Here is a 16,868-nt window from a genome sequence, read left to right as displayed (position 1 = left end):
GGGAACCACATGCTCTAAACCAGTTTGGGAACCGCATGCTCTAAACCCGTTTGGGAACCACATGCTCTAAACCCGTTTGGGAACCACATGCTCTAAACCCGTTTGGGAACCACATGCTCTAAACCCGTTTGGGAACCACTGCTGTAAACCACTGAAAGCAATATTGTGTGCTACTTGGAAGACCTAACAGGTACAGTCGATACCAAGGAGTCCTCAGAGAAAAGCTCACCATCGTCTGGTCCTTGTAGTATCAAATACTGCCCCTCACTGGTCTCGGCAGCTCCGTCCTCTGCACTGGTCACTGCTATACATCCTGGAGAACAAGGATACATATATATTGGCTGTGATGGACAGGTTACAGTGTGTGGTCAGTTCTCCACAAAGGAATCGCACCAACTCAAGTCCTTTAAAAAAATATTTTTATAATTGACCTGAATGGTGTATTTGTACTTGCATTGTTTGTTACGTTTGTGTCTATTGTTCTATTTATATTTTCATGATTACTAGGAATCAAATTTCCTTCATTGGGGGGGGACAAAGGTTTTCATTCCCTCACCGTTCATGATGTCAGGTCCGATGGTGGACTCTATGATCTTGTCTATGGCTGATCCCAGGTCTGAGGAGGTAGAGGCTGTGCAGTCTGACACCATCATGCCCCCGCAGTCTGACACCGCTGCACTGGAGTGGACTGTCACCTGTAATACAATATACAGTATGCCGTTTAGCAGACGCTTTTTTTGATACCAAAGCGACTTAGTCAGTGACATTCAACACAACTATTAGCCAAATCAATGTTAGAAAGAAGAAAAGACAAGTGAGAGTGTAATACTATGTAATATGAGTGTAATACGAGTGTAATACTATGTAATATGAGTAATATGAGTAATATGCGTGTAATACTATGTAATATGAGTAATATGAGTGTAATACTATGTAATATGAGTAATATGAGTAATATGAGTGTAATACTACACTCAAAAAGTAAGGAGCACAGAAAATATATTTTTTTTAAACTGCAAATGACTGTCCCTATTATTCTTAAAATTGTCATCAGTTGTTAGCTTTGATGTAGAATGCATCACAAGACTAGCTAAAAAAAAACGGACTTGCTTTTATGGTTAGAGTAGGGACATCCCAACGATCCCGGATAGCACTAACCCTCTTCCCGGATAGCACTAACCCTCCTCCCGGATAGCACTAACCCTCTTCCCGGATAGTGTCCTCTATGGTGCCGATGATGTTTAACGGAAGACCACTCGTTTCCATACGTTGGGGTTGATTTGTAATTCATACATTTTTCTGGGTAAGTAACATGGGTCTGAATTTGGTAAAAGCCGTCGCCTTTGGCAATGCAGTAAGCAGTGTTAAATATTATCTCTAGCTCAGTTAGCTAACAGTTAGTTAACGCTGCCTGTTGACCGGCGTGGGCTGCCACCTGTTGCCTGTCAAATACGGCTGGTAGCTAGTACGGCCGGTAGCTAGTACGGCTGGTAGCTAGTACGGCCGGTAGCTAGTACGGCCGGTAGCTAGTATGGCTGGTAGCTAGTACGGCCGGTAGCTAGTACGGCTGGTAGCTAGTACGGCTGGTAGCTAGTACGGCTGGTAGCTAGTACGGCCGGTAGCTAGTACGGCTGGTAGCTAGTACGGCCGGTAGCTAGTACGGCTGGTAGCTAGTACGGCTGGTAGCTAGTACGGCCGGTAGCTAGTACGGCCGGTAGCTAGTACGGCTGGTAGCTAGTACGGCTGGTAGCTAGTACGGCTGGTAGCTAGTACGGCTGGTAGCTAGTACGGCCGGCAGCTAGTACGGTAGCTAGTACGGCCGGTAGCTAGTACGGCTGGTAGCTAATACGGCTGGTAGCTAGTACGGCAGCTAGGCCGGTCGGTACCTAGGCTGGCTATGGGGTTCAACCAGGGTGCTCTTGAATATTAGAGATGCTCACCTGGGCCGACCCGGACACCAGGATGGACTGGGTTACGGTGGAGACGCTGGTGGACTGGGCCACAGAGGAGGAGTCTGGGAGGTGGACGGTGGCTCTGTGGTGGGTGACGTCTGTACTGGAGCTGGTCTCTGGTAAGAACGCCTGGAAACACAGAAACACGCGTGAGAGGAGATGGAGACTAACTGAAACGTATTACCAGAGACCCTACCGAGCCATTCAAACACTGAACAGTCTTTGGATTCTTGAAAAGCGCTTTATTAAAATGTATTATGATTATCATTGCAAACACACAGGCTTCCCTTGTATTACCATTACAGATTAAACGTTTTTTTTATCTCTTTTAGGATCTATCATGGTCCAAACACACCAACACAGTTGTGAAAAAAGCACAACAAAGCCTATTCCCCCTCAGGAGGCTGAAAAGATTTGGCATGTGTCCTCAGATACTCAAAAGGTTCTACAGCTGCACCATTGAGAGCATCTTGACTGGTTGCATCACCTCCTGGTATGGCAGCTGCTCGGCATCAGACCGCAAGGCGCTACAGAGGGTAGTGCGCATGGCTCAGTACATCACTAGGGCCGAGCTTCCTGCCATCCAAGACCTCTATACCTGGCGGTGTCAGAGGAAGGCCCTAAAAATTGTTGAAGACTTCAGCCAAGTCATAGACTGTTTTCTCTGCAAGTCTGGAACTCCAGACTCCGCAAGTCTGGTCCTGTTGGTTCCAGAACCAACAGGACCCTGAACAGCTTCTACCCCCAAGCCATAAGACTGCTAATAGTTGTTAGGTTAGCTATTTGGTTAACTATCTGCATTGACCCTTTTTGCACAAACGTTTTGTGACTCATCACATACGCTGCTGCTTCTGTTTACTATCTGTCAATGTATTCATAGTTATATGTACCTCATTTACCTCATATCCCTGCACATCGACTCTGTACTGGTACCCTGTGTATATAGCCAAGTTATAGTTACACGTTGTGTATCAATTATTACATGTTTTACTTTTCTATTATTTCTCTATTTTCTTTCACTCTGCATTGTTGGGAAGGGCCCGTAAGTAAGCATTTCCCTGTTAGTCCACACTCGTTGTTTACTAAGCATGTGCATGTAACGAATACAATTTGATTTGATGTTGAATAGCAATAAAGTTTGAGGATTCTGAACAGTTCACATAGTGGTGTTCTTACCGGGATACCCTCTGAGCTTTGTCCCACATGGCAGTCTGACTCTGGGGCCTGGCCATGGTGACCGTGCCCATGGTGACCGTGCCCATGGCGGTGCTGGCTGTGGTGGCGTGAGGCGTGTGGCGCCGCTGCGTCGCTGCTGTCTGCAGACATGGCCTCCGACGACTCCATGCCCATACCGCTCTCCGACGGCTCCTCCATCCCGGACCCCGACGGACCCACATCACTGCTGCTCTCCACCTCTATCTCCCCTTCCATCTAGGATAGAAAATTATATGGTCATTAAGCTTTAAGAATAGAACTGCATTTTCCCCAGAGGGAACGTCAGTTTCCTCCCCCCCAAAAAATATTTTTGTTTTAGTAATTTAGTAGACGCTCTTATCCAGAGGAACATACAGTAGTGAGTATGTACATTTTCATACTGGTCCCCAGTGGGGAATCAAGGCCACAACCCTGGCATTGCAAACACCATGCTTTACCAACTGAGACACACGGGACTTATGAGTGGCACATGTTCAGTGTGAGGGAATCAAACCCACAACCTTGGTATTGTCAACATTATGTTCTAACCCTTGAGACATCTGTGCTCTAATGGCCTACCCCAGGCAAACCCTAACCTACACAACGCTAGGCCAATTGTGCACCGCCCCGTGGGACTCCCAATCACGGCCAGTTGTGTTACAGCCTGGAATCGAACCAGGGTCTGTAGTGATGCCTCTAGCACTAAGATACAATGCCACACTACAGAGACATTATTGAGACTGACATGATGATGGATACCAGTTTAACTTTCATACTATTTTATTAGTGTGCTTTTACACAAAATGTGTGTACCTTTTATTGGATATTGATTGTGTGAATTGCAGATTATTGCAAATAAGTTTAAGGAGTTTCTGTAGAGTAGCATTTCTGAGGATCATGAGAGAAGTCAGTGTAGAGGTAAATATTAGTGACACTAGATGGAACACTATTGGAGAGCTTGCTAGCTTCATCGCTAACTGTAAATGTTAATTGCGCTGGACGTGGTTTCCTTCTTCTTTGCGCTTAAGACAGCACATTGGCGACCTTTAGAGGCAAATATACTATCTAGTAGCTAAACTAGTAATAGTAGTTTTTCTGAGAAGACAACAAGGCTCTCGGACAAGCCGTTCAGATCCTGCTAATAAACCTGCTGACGTGATGTTGCACATCAACATGCAACAAGGTCAAGTGGCATAGTTATATACTTCGTGGTTGAAATAATAGCGCAAACAGTCCTTATTGTTTATTTTTATATGTTGACAACTCTAACTAAACACAACTTGAGTTCAGCGTGTGAGCTAGCAACGACCCATCTTTATGGATTTCAACAGGCCTAGCTGCCCTCTCTCCTGCCTGCTCTGCGAGCCCACGTTTTTGCATTCAGGCATTCTAAAACCTACTAAGGCGGAGGGACCTCGAGGGCCTCAGTAAAAAAAAAAACAGACCGTCCAACGTCCGTCCCTGAAGAAAATTTTATTAATGTATCTATATAACACGAGATTCCTTGAGATTTTTACTTACTGTGTATTGCGAGTTGAATTTGTTTATGACTTAGTAGACACGACAAAACTGTATAAGAAGTTGTACGCGATAATTGCTCCTCCATTCTAGTCGGGCGCCATCAGTATCTCCTCACTTCCTGTTTGACCGACCGGATCTTATTTCTCTGTTTTGCTGAAAAGTGGAAGCTGTTTTAAAATGAGCTCCTTGTTTTTTTTCCATTATATTAACGGCAGGTCTTAAATCTTGTTAGTTTCAATAGAGCACCGTATGGCAAATTACAGGACTATTGTTTCCAGATGAAGACGTATTAGATCATTTACCAACGAGCGGCGTGCTGGGCATATTAATTGTAGCGCGAACATGCTGCAATGTTTCGGAAAATCAGTAGTTATGGCTGTAAAATGTTCTACTATAGTTGTAAATAGTAGCTTGATGTTTGGTTAGATGATACAATGTATATATTTACATACTGGCAGTGGCTAATAACGCTGGATGTTTGGCTCAGTCTCTCTGGCTCTGCTGTGTGGAATTTCAACAAAAAAAACAGGCATAGCTCTATTTCAAAAGATTTTACTGAGTTACAGTTCATATAAGGAAATCAGTCACTTGAAATATATTCGTAAACCCTAATCTATGGATGTCACATGACTGGGAAAACAGATACAAAAAAAAAGTAGGGGCGTGGCTCAGAGAACCAATCAGTATCTGGTGTGACCACCATTTGCCTCGTGCAGCGCCGCACATCTTCATAGAGTTGATCAGGCTGTTGATTGTGGAATGTTGTCCCACACCTCTTCAATGGCTGTGTGAAGATGCTGAATATTAGCGGGAACTGGAACATGCTGTCGATCCAGAGCATCCCAAACATGCTCAATGGGTGACATGTCTGAGTATGCAGGCCATGGAAGAACTGGGACATTTTCAGATTCCAGGAGTTGTGTACAGATTCTTGCGACATAGGGCCATGCATTATCATGCTAAAACATGAGGTGATGGCGGTGGATGAATGGTACGACAATCGGCCTCAGTATCTTTCCACTGTATCTCTGTGCATTCAAATTGCCATTGATAAAATGCAATTTTATTGTCTGTAGCCTATGCCTGCCCATACCATAACCCCACCGCCATCATGGGGCACTCTGTTCACAACGTTGACATCAGCAAACCGCTCACCCGTACAATGTCATACACACGGTCTGTGGTTGTGAGGTCGGCTTGGACGTACTGCCAAAATCTCTAAAATGACTTGAGGAGGCTTATGGTAGAGAAATTAAAATTTGATTGTCCCCAGCACAAGGTGCACATGTGTAATGATCATGGTGTTTAATCAGCTTCTTGATATGCCACACCTGTCAGGTGGATGGATTATCTTGGCAAAGGGGAAATGCTCAGTAACGAATATCAAATTTGTGCACAAATTTGAGAAATAAGCTTTTGTGTGTATGGACAATGTCCGCAGATCTTTTATTTCAGCTCATGAAACATGGGACCAACACTTTACATGTTGCGTTTATAGTTTTGTTGTGTAGTTTATGCGGAGCATCATTGTGTTGACAGGAGAGAGGAAGACGGCTGCACAAGATGATTAGCTAGCTACATGGTGACATAGACAAGGACTGATAATGAAGTGCTATTTGTTTATTGAATTTTCAGTTCTGTTTTAATACAAACCATTGATTTACATACTAAAATAATTTAAGTGAGAGAGACCATGGCGTGCCATTCAGCGCAAAATACTTGGCTTTTGAGCCAGTTCAAAAATATTAAAAATAACTCTAAATAAACACATTGTATTGTTGAATACAAAAATAAAACTGAAGAGCAATATAAATAAATATAAATTCATGTCTCATCCAAAATATCTGTGCCAGGGAGACAGGTGAAAGCCACAACAGATTTTGAATCGATTCTGCTGGAGCTGTGTTTATTTCAGGGCTGTGGTTATATCTCTCTGGACCCTAGTCTAGGTTAAATGACAGGAACCTGTTAACTCACACGCCGTTTGAAGGAAAGTACCCATTCTACTGTTGGTACATGGAAGGTGGCCAATCATTTTACAAAACACAAGCTTTGGGGTGACGTTTCAACTTTCCAAACGGTACTGCATAAACACAAACCGTACCTTAAGACACTCGCCGTCATTCTCAAGTCGCTCTGGATAAGAGTGTCTGCTAAATTACTTTCAATTTAAATACATAAGTTGGCAAGACGGCACAAACAGATCTGGGACCCAACTCTAAGAGGCCCTATTGAAACGGTTCTTCAATCTTCAGCCCCCATAGTTAAGAGCCACTGCAGTTCAGGAGATCGAACTTCACGTATCCCACACGGTCCACCTGTCTGTTGGAGTTCATTCGCCAGTAGAAACTATCCCGGCAGAAGTAGGAGTTGCCTACAATAAAAACAATCACAAGGATTAATCTTCTTTCACGTGTTGTGTGTTTAGTACACAGCAGTGTGAAGTATCTTGTTGCCATGGTTCCAATTACAGGAGGCTGGCTGAGCATCCCCATTACAAATAAGGATCCCCTTAAATTAAGAACTGGAATAATCCATGTCATTCCCTTTATCAAAAGTATAAACTTGTCAGTTTGCTGCAATACTTATGCTGTTTCTTATCAAAAAGCCTCCGGTGGGAGTGGAGAAATATAGTTGAATATTTACCCTGGAATTGGAACACATCATGGGAATCGAGGGGAACTCCTCCAAAGACCAGGTCTGTGAAGCGAGGATATCCCATGTCGATTTTCTGGCCCCCTACATCCAGCCTGTAAGGATCAGACACATTTGGTTTGGTTATTACGACACAGATCTACACATACACTAAATAGTTATACATCCAATCCTCCATTGAGTTCTTCTGATCCACTTCCAGTTACGTTTGGAGGTTGTTTTGCTGTATGAAATGATACAGCTAATAATATTATATTCTGCCACTTAGCAGTCACTTCAAATCTAAACAATTTACAATACAGTCACTTTTAATCCAAAGCAATTTACAATAGTCAATGCATACATTTCTAGTATGCGTGTGATCCCTTCGAAACTTGAACCCAGAACCTTATCTCAGCACCCAGTCCTCCCATGTGAACTCGGGATTGACTCACCTCCAGTAGTTCTCTCCACTGAAGAGGAGCACCTTGCCTTTCCCTCTCTGCAGTGCTCCCTCCACCTTCTCTACAGTGGAGGACAGACCCAGTTTCTCAATGCTGTGGGGTCCCAGGAGACTCTGTCCTGTATACACCCAGAACCTGGTGCCTGTGGGACAACAGAGACAAAGGTTAGAGAGATGTGGGGCGGCAGGTAGCCTAATGGTTAGAGTGTAGGGGAGGCAGGTAGCCTAGTGGTTAGAGTGTAGGGGCGGCAGGTGGCCTAGTGGTTAGAGTGTAGGGGCGGCAGGTAGCCTAGTGGTTAGAGTGTAGGGGCGGCAGGTAGACTAGTGGTTAAGAGTGTAGGGGCGGCAGGTGGCCTAGTGGTTAGAGTGTAGGGGCGGCAGGTAGCCTAGTGGTTAGAGTGTAGGGGCGGCAGGTAGCCTAGTGGTTAGAGTGTAGGGGCGGCAGGTGGCCTAGTGGTTAGAGTGTAGGGGCGGCAGGTAGCCTAGTGGTTAGAGTGTAGGGGCGGCAGGTGGCCTAGTGGTTAGAGCATTGGGCAAGTAACCGAAAGGTTGCTAGATTGAATCCCCAAACTGACAAGGTAAAAATCAGTTGTTCTTCTCCAGAACAAGGCAGTTTATCCCACTGTTCCTGGGCTGTCATTGTAAGTAAGAATTTGTTCTTAACAGACTTGCCTAGTTAAATAAAAAAAATGGTGTGTGTGTATATTATGTTTACCTGAGAAGAAGTAGATTTTCTTGGTCGCAAGGTCCTCGAAGGCCGTGTCAACGACGACTGGCACAGCCGGCCACCTCTTTGACATGGAAAACGGACCCTCCGGTCCCCCATCAGTCTTGCTCGACATCCTCCAATATTGCCTATTGGATTCAGCCCAAAAAAACATCACAATTATGAATTTAGCTACATTTCAACGCTATTATTTACATTGTAAGATAATGGGCTACACTGTTAGAAGAAATGGTTTCTAGAAAGAACCAACAAGTGTTCATTAGCTCTAATGGTCATTGTGGTGTAGCTGTGCTGAGTAGTAAGAGGGGACTCCAGCGGGAGAAATATGTGAACCATGGCTCCTTTATTTGCATTCTGTCCTGTAAACTTCCTGTTTCTCTCTCTGGTTATCTCTCCATTGGCCCATAACTCTATCCTGTTTCTCTCTCTGGTTATCTCTCCATTAGCCCATAACTCTATCCTGTTTCTCTCTCCGTTTATCTCTCCATTGGCCCATAACTCTATCCTGCTTCTCTCTCTGGTTATCTCTCCCTTATCTCATAATTCTATCCTGTTTCTCTCTCTGGTTATATCTCCCTTAGCCCATAACTCTATCCTGTTTCTCTCTCTGGTTATCTCTCCCTTATCTCATAATTCTATCCTGTTTCTCTCTCTGGTTATATCTCCATTAGCCCATAACTATTCTGTTTCTCTCTCTGGTTATATCTCCCTTAGCCCATAACTATTCTGTTTCTCTCTCTGGGTATCTCTCCATTTGCCCATAAAAAAAATTGTCCAAGATCCCAGCCACCCTAGTCATAGACTGTTCTCTCTGCTACCGCACAGTAAGCGGTACCGGAGCACCAAGTCTAGGTCCAAGAGTCTTCTAAACAGCTTCTACCCCCAAACCACAAGACTCCTGAACAGCTAATCAAATGGATACCCAGACAGTTTGCATCCCCCCCCTTGCGCTGCTGCTAGTCTCTGTTATTATCTATGCATAGTAACTTTAATAACTCTACCTACATGTACATATTCCCTCAATTACCTTGACACCGGTGCCCCCGCACATTGACTCTGTAACGGTACTCCCTGTATATAGCCTCACTATTGTTATTTACTGCTGCTCTTTAATTATTTGTTATTCTTATTGATTTATTTTTTTTAGGTATTTTCTTAACTGCATTGTTGGTTAAGGGCTTGTAAGTAAGCATTTCACTGTAAGGTCTACTACACCTGTTGTTTTCGGCTCATGTGACAAATAAAATTTGATTTGATTTGAACTCTTGTGCGCTCTTAAAGGGGCACACACCCATTTATCGTCACAGCCCTAAAAAAGGTTGCAGTGTTGAACCGCAAAGAAACCTTTTTTTTTCTAGTGTAAAGGTTGCTCACCCATCTTTGAAGAAGTGCAGGTCTCCATCAATTTCTGTGATGGTGTCGAATTTGTTAATCTGGCAGGGGCTCTGGGATGGGTCCACAGGGTGTGTGGTGGTAGTGGTAGTGGACTTAGTGGTCGTGGTGTCAGGCTTGGGATCAGGGCCAGGTGAAGGAATGGTGGGGATGGGGTCAGGGCCTGTCTTGGACCCTGGGTGGGAAGATTTTGGAAATTAATGCAATGAAATGAAATGAACAACACTTAACTATAGTCATTTTTGTTCCATTGCCATCTGGTCTCGGTGGTGATAAAGGGAAATGCTACGTTGTTGTCTGTATGTTGTGTATGCTGTATGATCACATGACATTGCAGCCTGGTCCCAGCCCACTTGGCAAAAACTGGTTGAATCAACATTGTTTCTACGTCATTCCAATCCCCCCCCCCCAAAAAAAATAATAATTATATGATGATATGTCAATGTGTAAAACTGATCGGATTTGCAGAAAATCATCAATGGGCATTTTTAACCTAAATCTAATGACATGGTGACATTTGCTGTTGATTTCACGTTGAATTCACAGTTAGATGTAAATCAAAGCTAGAAGTTAAACTGACGTATGTGCCCAGCGGGAGGTCTGTGTGTCACTCAAGACAGCACAAACAGATCTAGGACCCTGACTAGTGATATTGCATAATCAAGTTTCAAATACAGTGAAAATGCCTTTTCTAATCACATCACATGGTGATAATATCATACCATAGAGATAGTGAATGCCCTCAACATCATCTTCATGCAGGGAGAAGTCTTCCACGTAGCTGTACATGGGATACATGAGGGCGTCTCTGATGTTGGAGTGGTCCAGACCCAGGGCATGACCAAACTCATGGGCCGCAACCAGGAACAGACTGTAGCCTGAGAGAGGAGAGGGTGAGTAGAAACACATCATTAAGTCAGCTGTGGTTTGCACATGTAGCCTTAGTGCCAGTATTGTTTGTGCTATCATGCTAACTACCCGTCACACATTGTCATGTTTGGCTTGATATTTACTAACTGGCAATAAACAGATCTGGGACCAGGCTAACTCTCAACAAACAGATCTGGGACCAGGCTAACTGTCAACAAACAGGTCTGGGACCAGGCTAACTGGCAACAAACAGATCTGGGACCAGGCTAACTGGCTACAAACAGATCTGGGATCAGGCTAACTGGCTACAAACAGATCTGGGATCAGGCTAACTGTCAACAAACAGGTCTGGGATCAGGCTAATTGGCTACAAACAGATCTGGGATCAGGCTAACTGGCTACAAACAGATCTGGGATCAGGCTAACTGTCAACAAACAGGTCTGGGATCAGGCTAACTGGCTACAAACAGATCTGGGATCAGGCTAACTGGCTACAAACAGATCTGGGATCAGGCTAACTGGCTACAAACAGATCTGGGATCAGGCTAGTGCACCTACTATAATAGACAGTTTCCATACTATTGAGCTGGTTATGCATCCACCTAGAACCATGCTGGAAAGGACAATGTGAAAGGAAATGATCTGACTCAGCGGTTCGAGTCGGCGCAATAGTTTGAAACAGGTATAGATGCACTGGCGTTTGTCTCTGACTGTCAGCCAGCAGTTTGTCTCTGACTGTCAGCCAGCAGTTTGTCTCTGACCGTCAGCCAGCAGTTTGTCTCTGACTGTCAGCCAGCAGTTTGTCTCTGACTGTCAGCCAGCAGTTTGTCTCTGACTGTCAGCCAGCAGTTTGTCTCTGACTGTCAGCCAGCAGTTTGAGTCAGCATGGTAGGTGCACTGACACTGTCTATATCACTCACCCCTATCTTGGCAGAAGCCCCATTTCGTGTCTGCGTCAAAGTTGCTGGTGGTAGCGCACCACAGCCTGCCGTCTCCCCGTCCCTCGCTGGTGCATGAGTCATACTGATTTCCCAGGAAGACGAAGGGGAAGTGACACGGCTCTCCCTCAGAGTTTCCACCAATCACAGCCGTATCTGTCATAACACAGACACAATACTATTAGCGAACATGTGTCACTGACGGCAGGCTAGTGATTCATGTATGTGTGACAGCGATCAGACCTGGGTTTAAATACTATTTCATTTGAACTGTGCTCGATTGATTTTTCTTGGTGCAATGGAATCAGTGGATAGGCCCAAAACCACACCCATTTGCTACTCCTGTCAGGCTCAATCAAACACTCAAAATATTTGAAATAAAAAGAATACTATTTGAACCCAGGTCTGGTAGTGGTGACAGTGACAATCCCTCACCTCTGTTGGGACAGAAGCCAAATTTCTTATCCTTGTCAAAGTTGTCTGTGGTGGAACACCAGCGGTATCCATCGCTGCGGCCTTCCGTTGTGCAACCTTCATATGTCTCCCCGAGAAACACAAAGGGGAACACACATGCTTTGCCGTTGCTGTTTCCGTCAAATGTGTACAGAACTGTGTGAGAGAGAGAGAAGAGAGAGAGAGAGAGAGAGAGAGATGGAGTGAGAGAGAGATGGAGCGAGAGAGAGAGAGGGAGAGAGAGATGGAGTGAGAGAGAGAGAGATGGAGTGAGAGAGAGAGAGATGGAGAGAGAGAGAGAGAGAGATGGAGAGAGAGAGAGAGTGAGAGAGAGAGATGGAGCGAGAGAGAGAGATGGAGAGAGAGAGAGAGAGAGAGAGAGAGAGAGAGAGAGAGATGGAGAGAGATGGATGGAGAGAGAGAGATGGAGTGAGAGAGAGAGATAGAGAGAGAGAGAGAGAGAGAGAGAGAAAGAGAGAAAGAGGGAGGGGCATATGATTAGAGGCATGTCATAGCACACTCTGTCTAAAATACTTTCTGACCAATCATTCCTCTCAAGTATTAACTGTCAATCTTACGTTCACTTGGACAGAAGCCGAATTTCTTGTCTCTGCCGTAGTCGGCTGTGGTGGCACACCAGGGCAGGTTGTCAGAGCGCCCCCTCGTGGTGCAGGTGGAGTACTGCTTGCCCTCGAAGGAAAAAGGGAAGTGGCACAGAGCACCCTCTGCGTTGCCAAAGCTAGTCTTCACAGCTGGAACAAAAAAGTGATGTTTTTATTGGGTGAAATTGTGAACGATAGCTATGTCCGACATTATTAAATACATATAATTGACCAAAAAAAAAATGCTCACTGCAGCTCAAGGATTCAACCCTACAGATTGATGTTGAGATGTTGGCAGAGGCATGTAATTCATTTCAATCTCAGTCAAGACAATGCTTAAAATGGACAGTAGGGGGAGTCATAGCTCCATGAAATACTGCCTGCCTGAAACAGCCAGGTTTGACTATATACCATGCTGACCTGCTCCTTTGCCGAGGGTCCAGTTTTCGTCGTCGTCAAAGTGGGCGTCTCCCTGTATGCCGTCACCAGGGGGGAAGGCGTGGGCCAGAAGGCCGTCCTTACCATCGAAGGGGTAGCCGTCTCCATGATCTGGAAAATAACAAGGCATTGAATGAACGGCATTCATTTCATGCAGAGTCGGGGTCAATTCCATTTCCGTTTGGTCAATTCAGTTCCTCCCTTTCATGTTTCTTCAATAAAGATTTATTTGGATGTCTACTCTTCAATTTCGGGATATGTTTAAAACGTACATTTTCTGGGAGGCTGAGGTTGTTTAATTGTTGCTGTCAGATGATATGGTACATATTGCATAGCCTGGAATCCAAAATGATATGCTCCCTTTTCACTGAAGTGAAACAATGGGTGAAAAACAGAGCGTCCGTTCGGATCCCAGGCTACGTACAGTTACTGCAGCCCTTCTTACCTGCTTTTCCAAATGACACCATGATGTCAGCGATGCCGTCGAAGAGTCGCGTGAAGGTGAGAGGGGTGACATCACTCCACACCTTGAAGGCTCTGGCGAAGGCGTCGTCTATCAGAGAGGCTCCCATGTCTGGAGAGTAGTTCAGGATCCTAGAGAGAAAAGCAAGAGAGTACGCTCAAACTCACATCCACAGATTCAATTAGATAGTATCGTAGGCCATTGTTTTGCAATGCGCTATTAGCACACCGTTTGAGGTATCTATTTCCAACTCAAGTCTGTTGAGGCACAGCATCGGACATAACTCTGGAATGTGCTTTCTCAGTCAGGAAAAGGGTTGTAAGGATAATACATGCATCTCATTACACTTAGCTACTGGGCTAATGAACATACATGAACGCACCAAGAGGTATTAGGAGCATCACTCTGTGCAGTCTTTTGGTTATATTATACCATCTTCCACCATACCTGTACGTAATGTCGTGATGGTCCCATTTCAGGTCCCCCTGGAAGGTCTGGTAGGAGCGTACATCAGGGACCCCGCAGCGAGGTGCCTTCATGGCTGCTACCGTAGACTTGTCCAGCGTCCCTGTCTCCTCCAACCCCATCTGCCTCTGCATTCTCATCAGAGCCTTGGAGGTGGACACCATGGACTGGAAACCGCTGCGGTGCTGAACGTCCATGTAGCCAAACCTCTTCAAGTAGCTCTGGAGGTAGGAAATAATGAATACCATGAGATTATTTGATTAATTACATCATTGCAAATTCATGAAATGAGGTCAAATTATAATACATACATGTCTGCTTCAGGTAGTTCTGATGATACATTACGATGATAAGATTATAGCAAATCTTGAGATTATTGCAAATCATAAAATGATGTCCAACTATGCAGAATTTAGTGTCCCTTTAGTTTGCCGTAATCCAAAACATTGAAACATGAAGACGTTGGACAAAACCCACATTTCTTTAGTGACCATAAAGAAATGTCCCACCCTCACGTCATGTGTTTTGTCTTCAGAACAGAAAACAGGACGAATGAAGCATCTGTTCATAGACATAGATCAAATCTCTATTTATCTATTGGTTACTCACATTTGCCAGCTCCGTATCCGTCATGCTCTTGAGGACATCTCCAGGGAACGTGACGGACACAGACTTCTTCAGGGGAACGCACCATCCACTCAGCATACACGTCCCCAACACAAACAAAGCCAGAACTCTTCTCATGGTGAGACCAAAGGTGACAGAGAAGATGCAAGAATGTGCCAGATAGACAGTCAATGAAGATGAATGCTCTCTCGCCGACACACACACACACACACACAAAAGCACAGTCTCTCCCTTGGCTCTTGTTGCTGTTCAATCTCTTTGTTGTGGCCAGCTCTTGAGACTTGTTGCCGTTCTCCTTTGTGACCTTGGTGCTTTGGGTTCAGTATTTATGCTCTCAGTTTTAGACACCCTCTTAAACCCCCCTCTCTGCCTATACCAGTCATCACCACTCCCACAGGGACTAGGCTTTATGTTATTGTTCAGGGGTTTTCCAAAATATACTAATCTACACATTTAGCCCAGTACATCACTTCCTATCAATGAACCCTTTTTTTAGCTACATTTCTGGTGAAGTATTTGACCAATACAATTAGGGAAATGATCTAATAATTACGTTAGGATGTTTTGGCTTTGTTCGAACCAAAAGATTGCACGACATTTGGTTAGAAGAGTGACTCTGACATAATGCGATAATCTAAAAGTACTGTTTCTTATATTCTACAGCGACAGCGAGTGCTGTAGTAACACATACATCTTTTGATTTCTATTAGTGCTGAATTTCTAGGAAAAGCCCCTGCAGACATATAACTCGCATAAATAAATAGCTGTGGTAATAGCTGTGGTAATAGCTGTGGTAATAGCATGCTTATTCAATGGACATATCCATCTGTTTATGTTTAGCCGGTGGGTTTAGGTAACTGTAAGACTGTAAGATGTGAAAACCAAATGTAAAAAATGTAAAATCATAACTTAAAATGTACTTGAACCTGTACATCTGTTATCGTAAAATAATACATTGTAGCTGCAACATTTTATTAAATGAAGTTTGCCTCCACTTTTCTGTTTTCAGGTTTTGGGGGAGTCAGTGGTCAAAGAGGTTCAAGATATAACTACTATGTGTTACACCATGTAACTGTCTAGGGCCAATCCCCACTAAACTATGTAACTGTCTAGGGCCAATCCCCACTAAACTATGTAACTGTCTAGGGCCAATCCCCACTAAACTATGTAACTGTCTAGGGCCAATCCCCACTAAACTATGTAACTGTCTAGGGCCAATCCCCACTAAACTATGTAACTGTCTAGGGCCAATCCCCACTAAACTATGTAACTGTCTACTGGGCCAATCCCCACTAAACTATGTAACTGTCTAGGGCCAATCCCCACTAAACTATGTAACTGTCTAGGGTAAACTATGTAACTGGGCCAATCCCCACTAAACTATGTAACTGTCTAGGGGGCCAATCCCCACTAAACTATGTAACTGTCTAGGGCCAATCCCCACTAAACTATGTAACTGTCTAACTGTCTAGGGGCCAATCCCCACTAAACTATGTAACTGTCTAGGTCCAATCCCCACTAAACTATGTAACTGTCTAGGGCCAATCCCCACTAAACTATGTAACTGTCTAGGTCCAATCCCCACTAAACTATGTAACTGTCTAGGGCCAATCCCCACTAAACTATGTAACTGTCTAGGGCTGCCAATCAAACATATAAAACTCTCCTTCTATCACCAATCCCCACTAAACTATGTAACTGTCTAGGGCTGCCAATCAAAAAACGCTCTCTGTTTGTCCCTACATATCAATAATCAAGTACATGTACAGCAACTTTTGTAATGAAATACATGTACAGAAACTGTTGTAATGAAATATATGTACAGAAACTGTTGTATGGTTCAGAAGAGTATGAATGAAAACTGACATTGAACCAAATAGCTACAAACATGAAGCTAAATACATTGATAGAGAATTTAGATAGCATCTACTAATACTATGTACATTACTAATCAAATATAAAGCCACAGGCAACACACATGTTGTGCTCCATTGCACAACACGACTTGCTGTACATCACCGTGTAATAATGCCGCTGCAATACTCTGTGGTGAATTCAATTTAAGGAACAATCTACTTTAATGTCACCATGTCAGTGATGACATGCCAGGAATCGTAACCCAAATCATT

At 44.2% G+C, this 16,868-nt stretch overlaps 2 protein-coding genes across 4 annotated transcripts in view; both read right to left on the bottom strand.

Annotated features, from left to right (window-relative positions):
• znf335 (zinc finger protein 335) overlaps positions 1-4,810 on the bottom strand; it is a 31,528-nt gene extending 26,718 nt beyond the window's left edge. For all 3 annotated transcript variants that reach the window (XM_042299734.1, XM_042299736.1, XM_042299735.1), the window contains exons 1-5: positions 4,668-4,810; positions 3,129-3,383; positions 1,941-2,081; positions 557-695; positions 230-313 (exon numbers count right to left, since the gene is read on the bottom strand). In XM_042299734.1, coding sequence (XP_042155668.1) covers positions 230-313; positions 557-695; positions 1,941-2,081; positions 3,129-3,383 — 619 coding nt within the window. In that variant the 5' untranslated portion in view covers positions 4,668-4,810. The remainder of the gene's footprint in view (positions 1-229; positions 314-556; positions 696-1,940; positions 2,082-3,128; positions 3,384-4,667) is intronic.
• A 1,462-nt stretch (positions 4,811-6,272) lies between these two features.
• Positions 6,273-15,054, bottom strand: LOC112216391 (matrix metalloproteinase-9). Its single transcript, XM_024376362.2, has 13 exons — positions 14,722-15,054; positions 14,095-14,333; positions 13,630-13,778; positions 13,167-13,295; positions 12,723-12,896; positions 12,127-12,300; positions 11,674-11,847; positions 10,606-10,761; positions 9,866-10,058; positions 8,480-8,619; positions 7,757-7,907; positions 7,314-7,417; positions 6,273-7,041 (listed from the first exon to the last, which is right to left on the bottom strand). Exons 1-13 carry the CDS (start codon positions 14,854-14,856, stop codon positions 6,932-6,934), a joined length of 2,028 nt encoding a protein of 675 aa, XP_024232130.1. The 5' UTR covers positions 14,857-15,054; the 3' UTR covers positions 6,273-6,931.
• Positions 15,055-16,868: the final 1,814 nt, after the last annotated feature.

The sequence above is a fragment of the Oncorhynchus tshawytscha genome, linkage group LG16, assembly GCF_018296145.1.
Source record: "Oncorhynchus tshawytscha isolate Ot180627B linkage group LG16, Otsh_v2.0, whole genome shotgun sequence".
Taxonomy (NCBI): domain Eukaryota; kingdom Metazoa; phylum Chordata; class Actinopteri; order Salmoniformes; family Salmonidae; genus Oncorhynchus; species Oncorhynchus tshawytscha.
This window is presented reverse-complemented; position numbering and strand designations above follow the sequence as displayed.

Excerpts from the sequence above, each read along its gene's own strand:
- LOC112216391 (XM_024376362.2), bottom strand. The coding sequence starts at position 14,856 with ATGAGAAGAGTTCTGGCTTTGTTTGTGTTGGGGACGTGTATGCTGAGT. Across the intron at positions 14,334-14,721 it reads CGGATACGGAGCTGGCAAAT|AGCTACTTGAAGAGGTTTGG; the intron begins GTGAGTAACCAA and ends TCCTACCTCCAG. Across the intron at positions 12,301-12,722 it reads CGGCTTCTGTCCAAGTGAAC|TTCTGTACACATTTGACGGA; the intron begins GTAAGATTGACA and ends TCTCTCACACAG.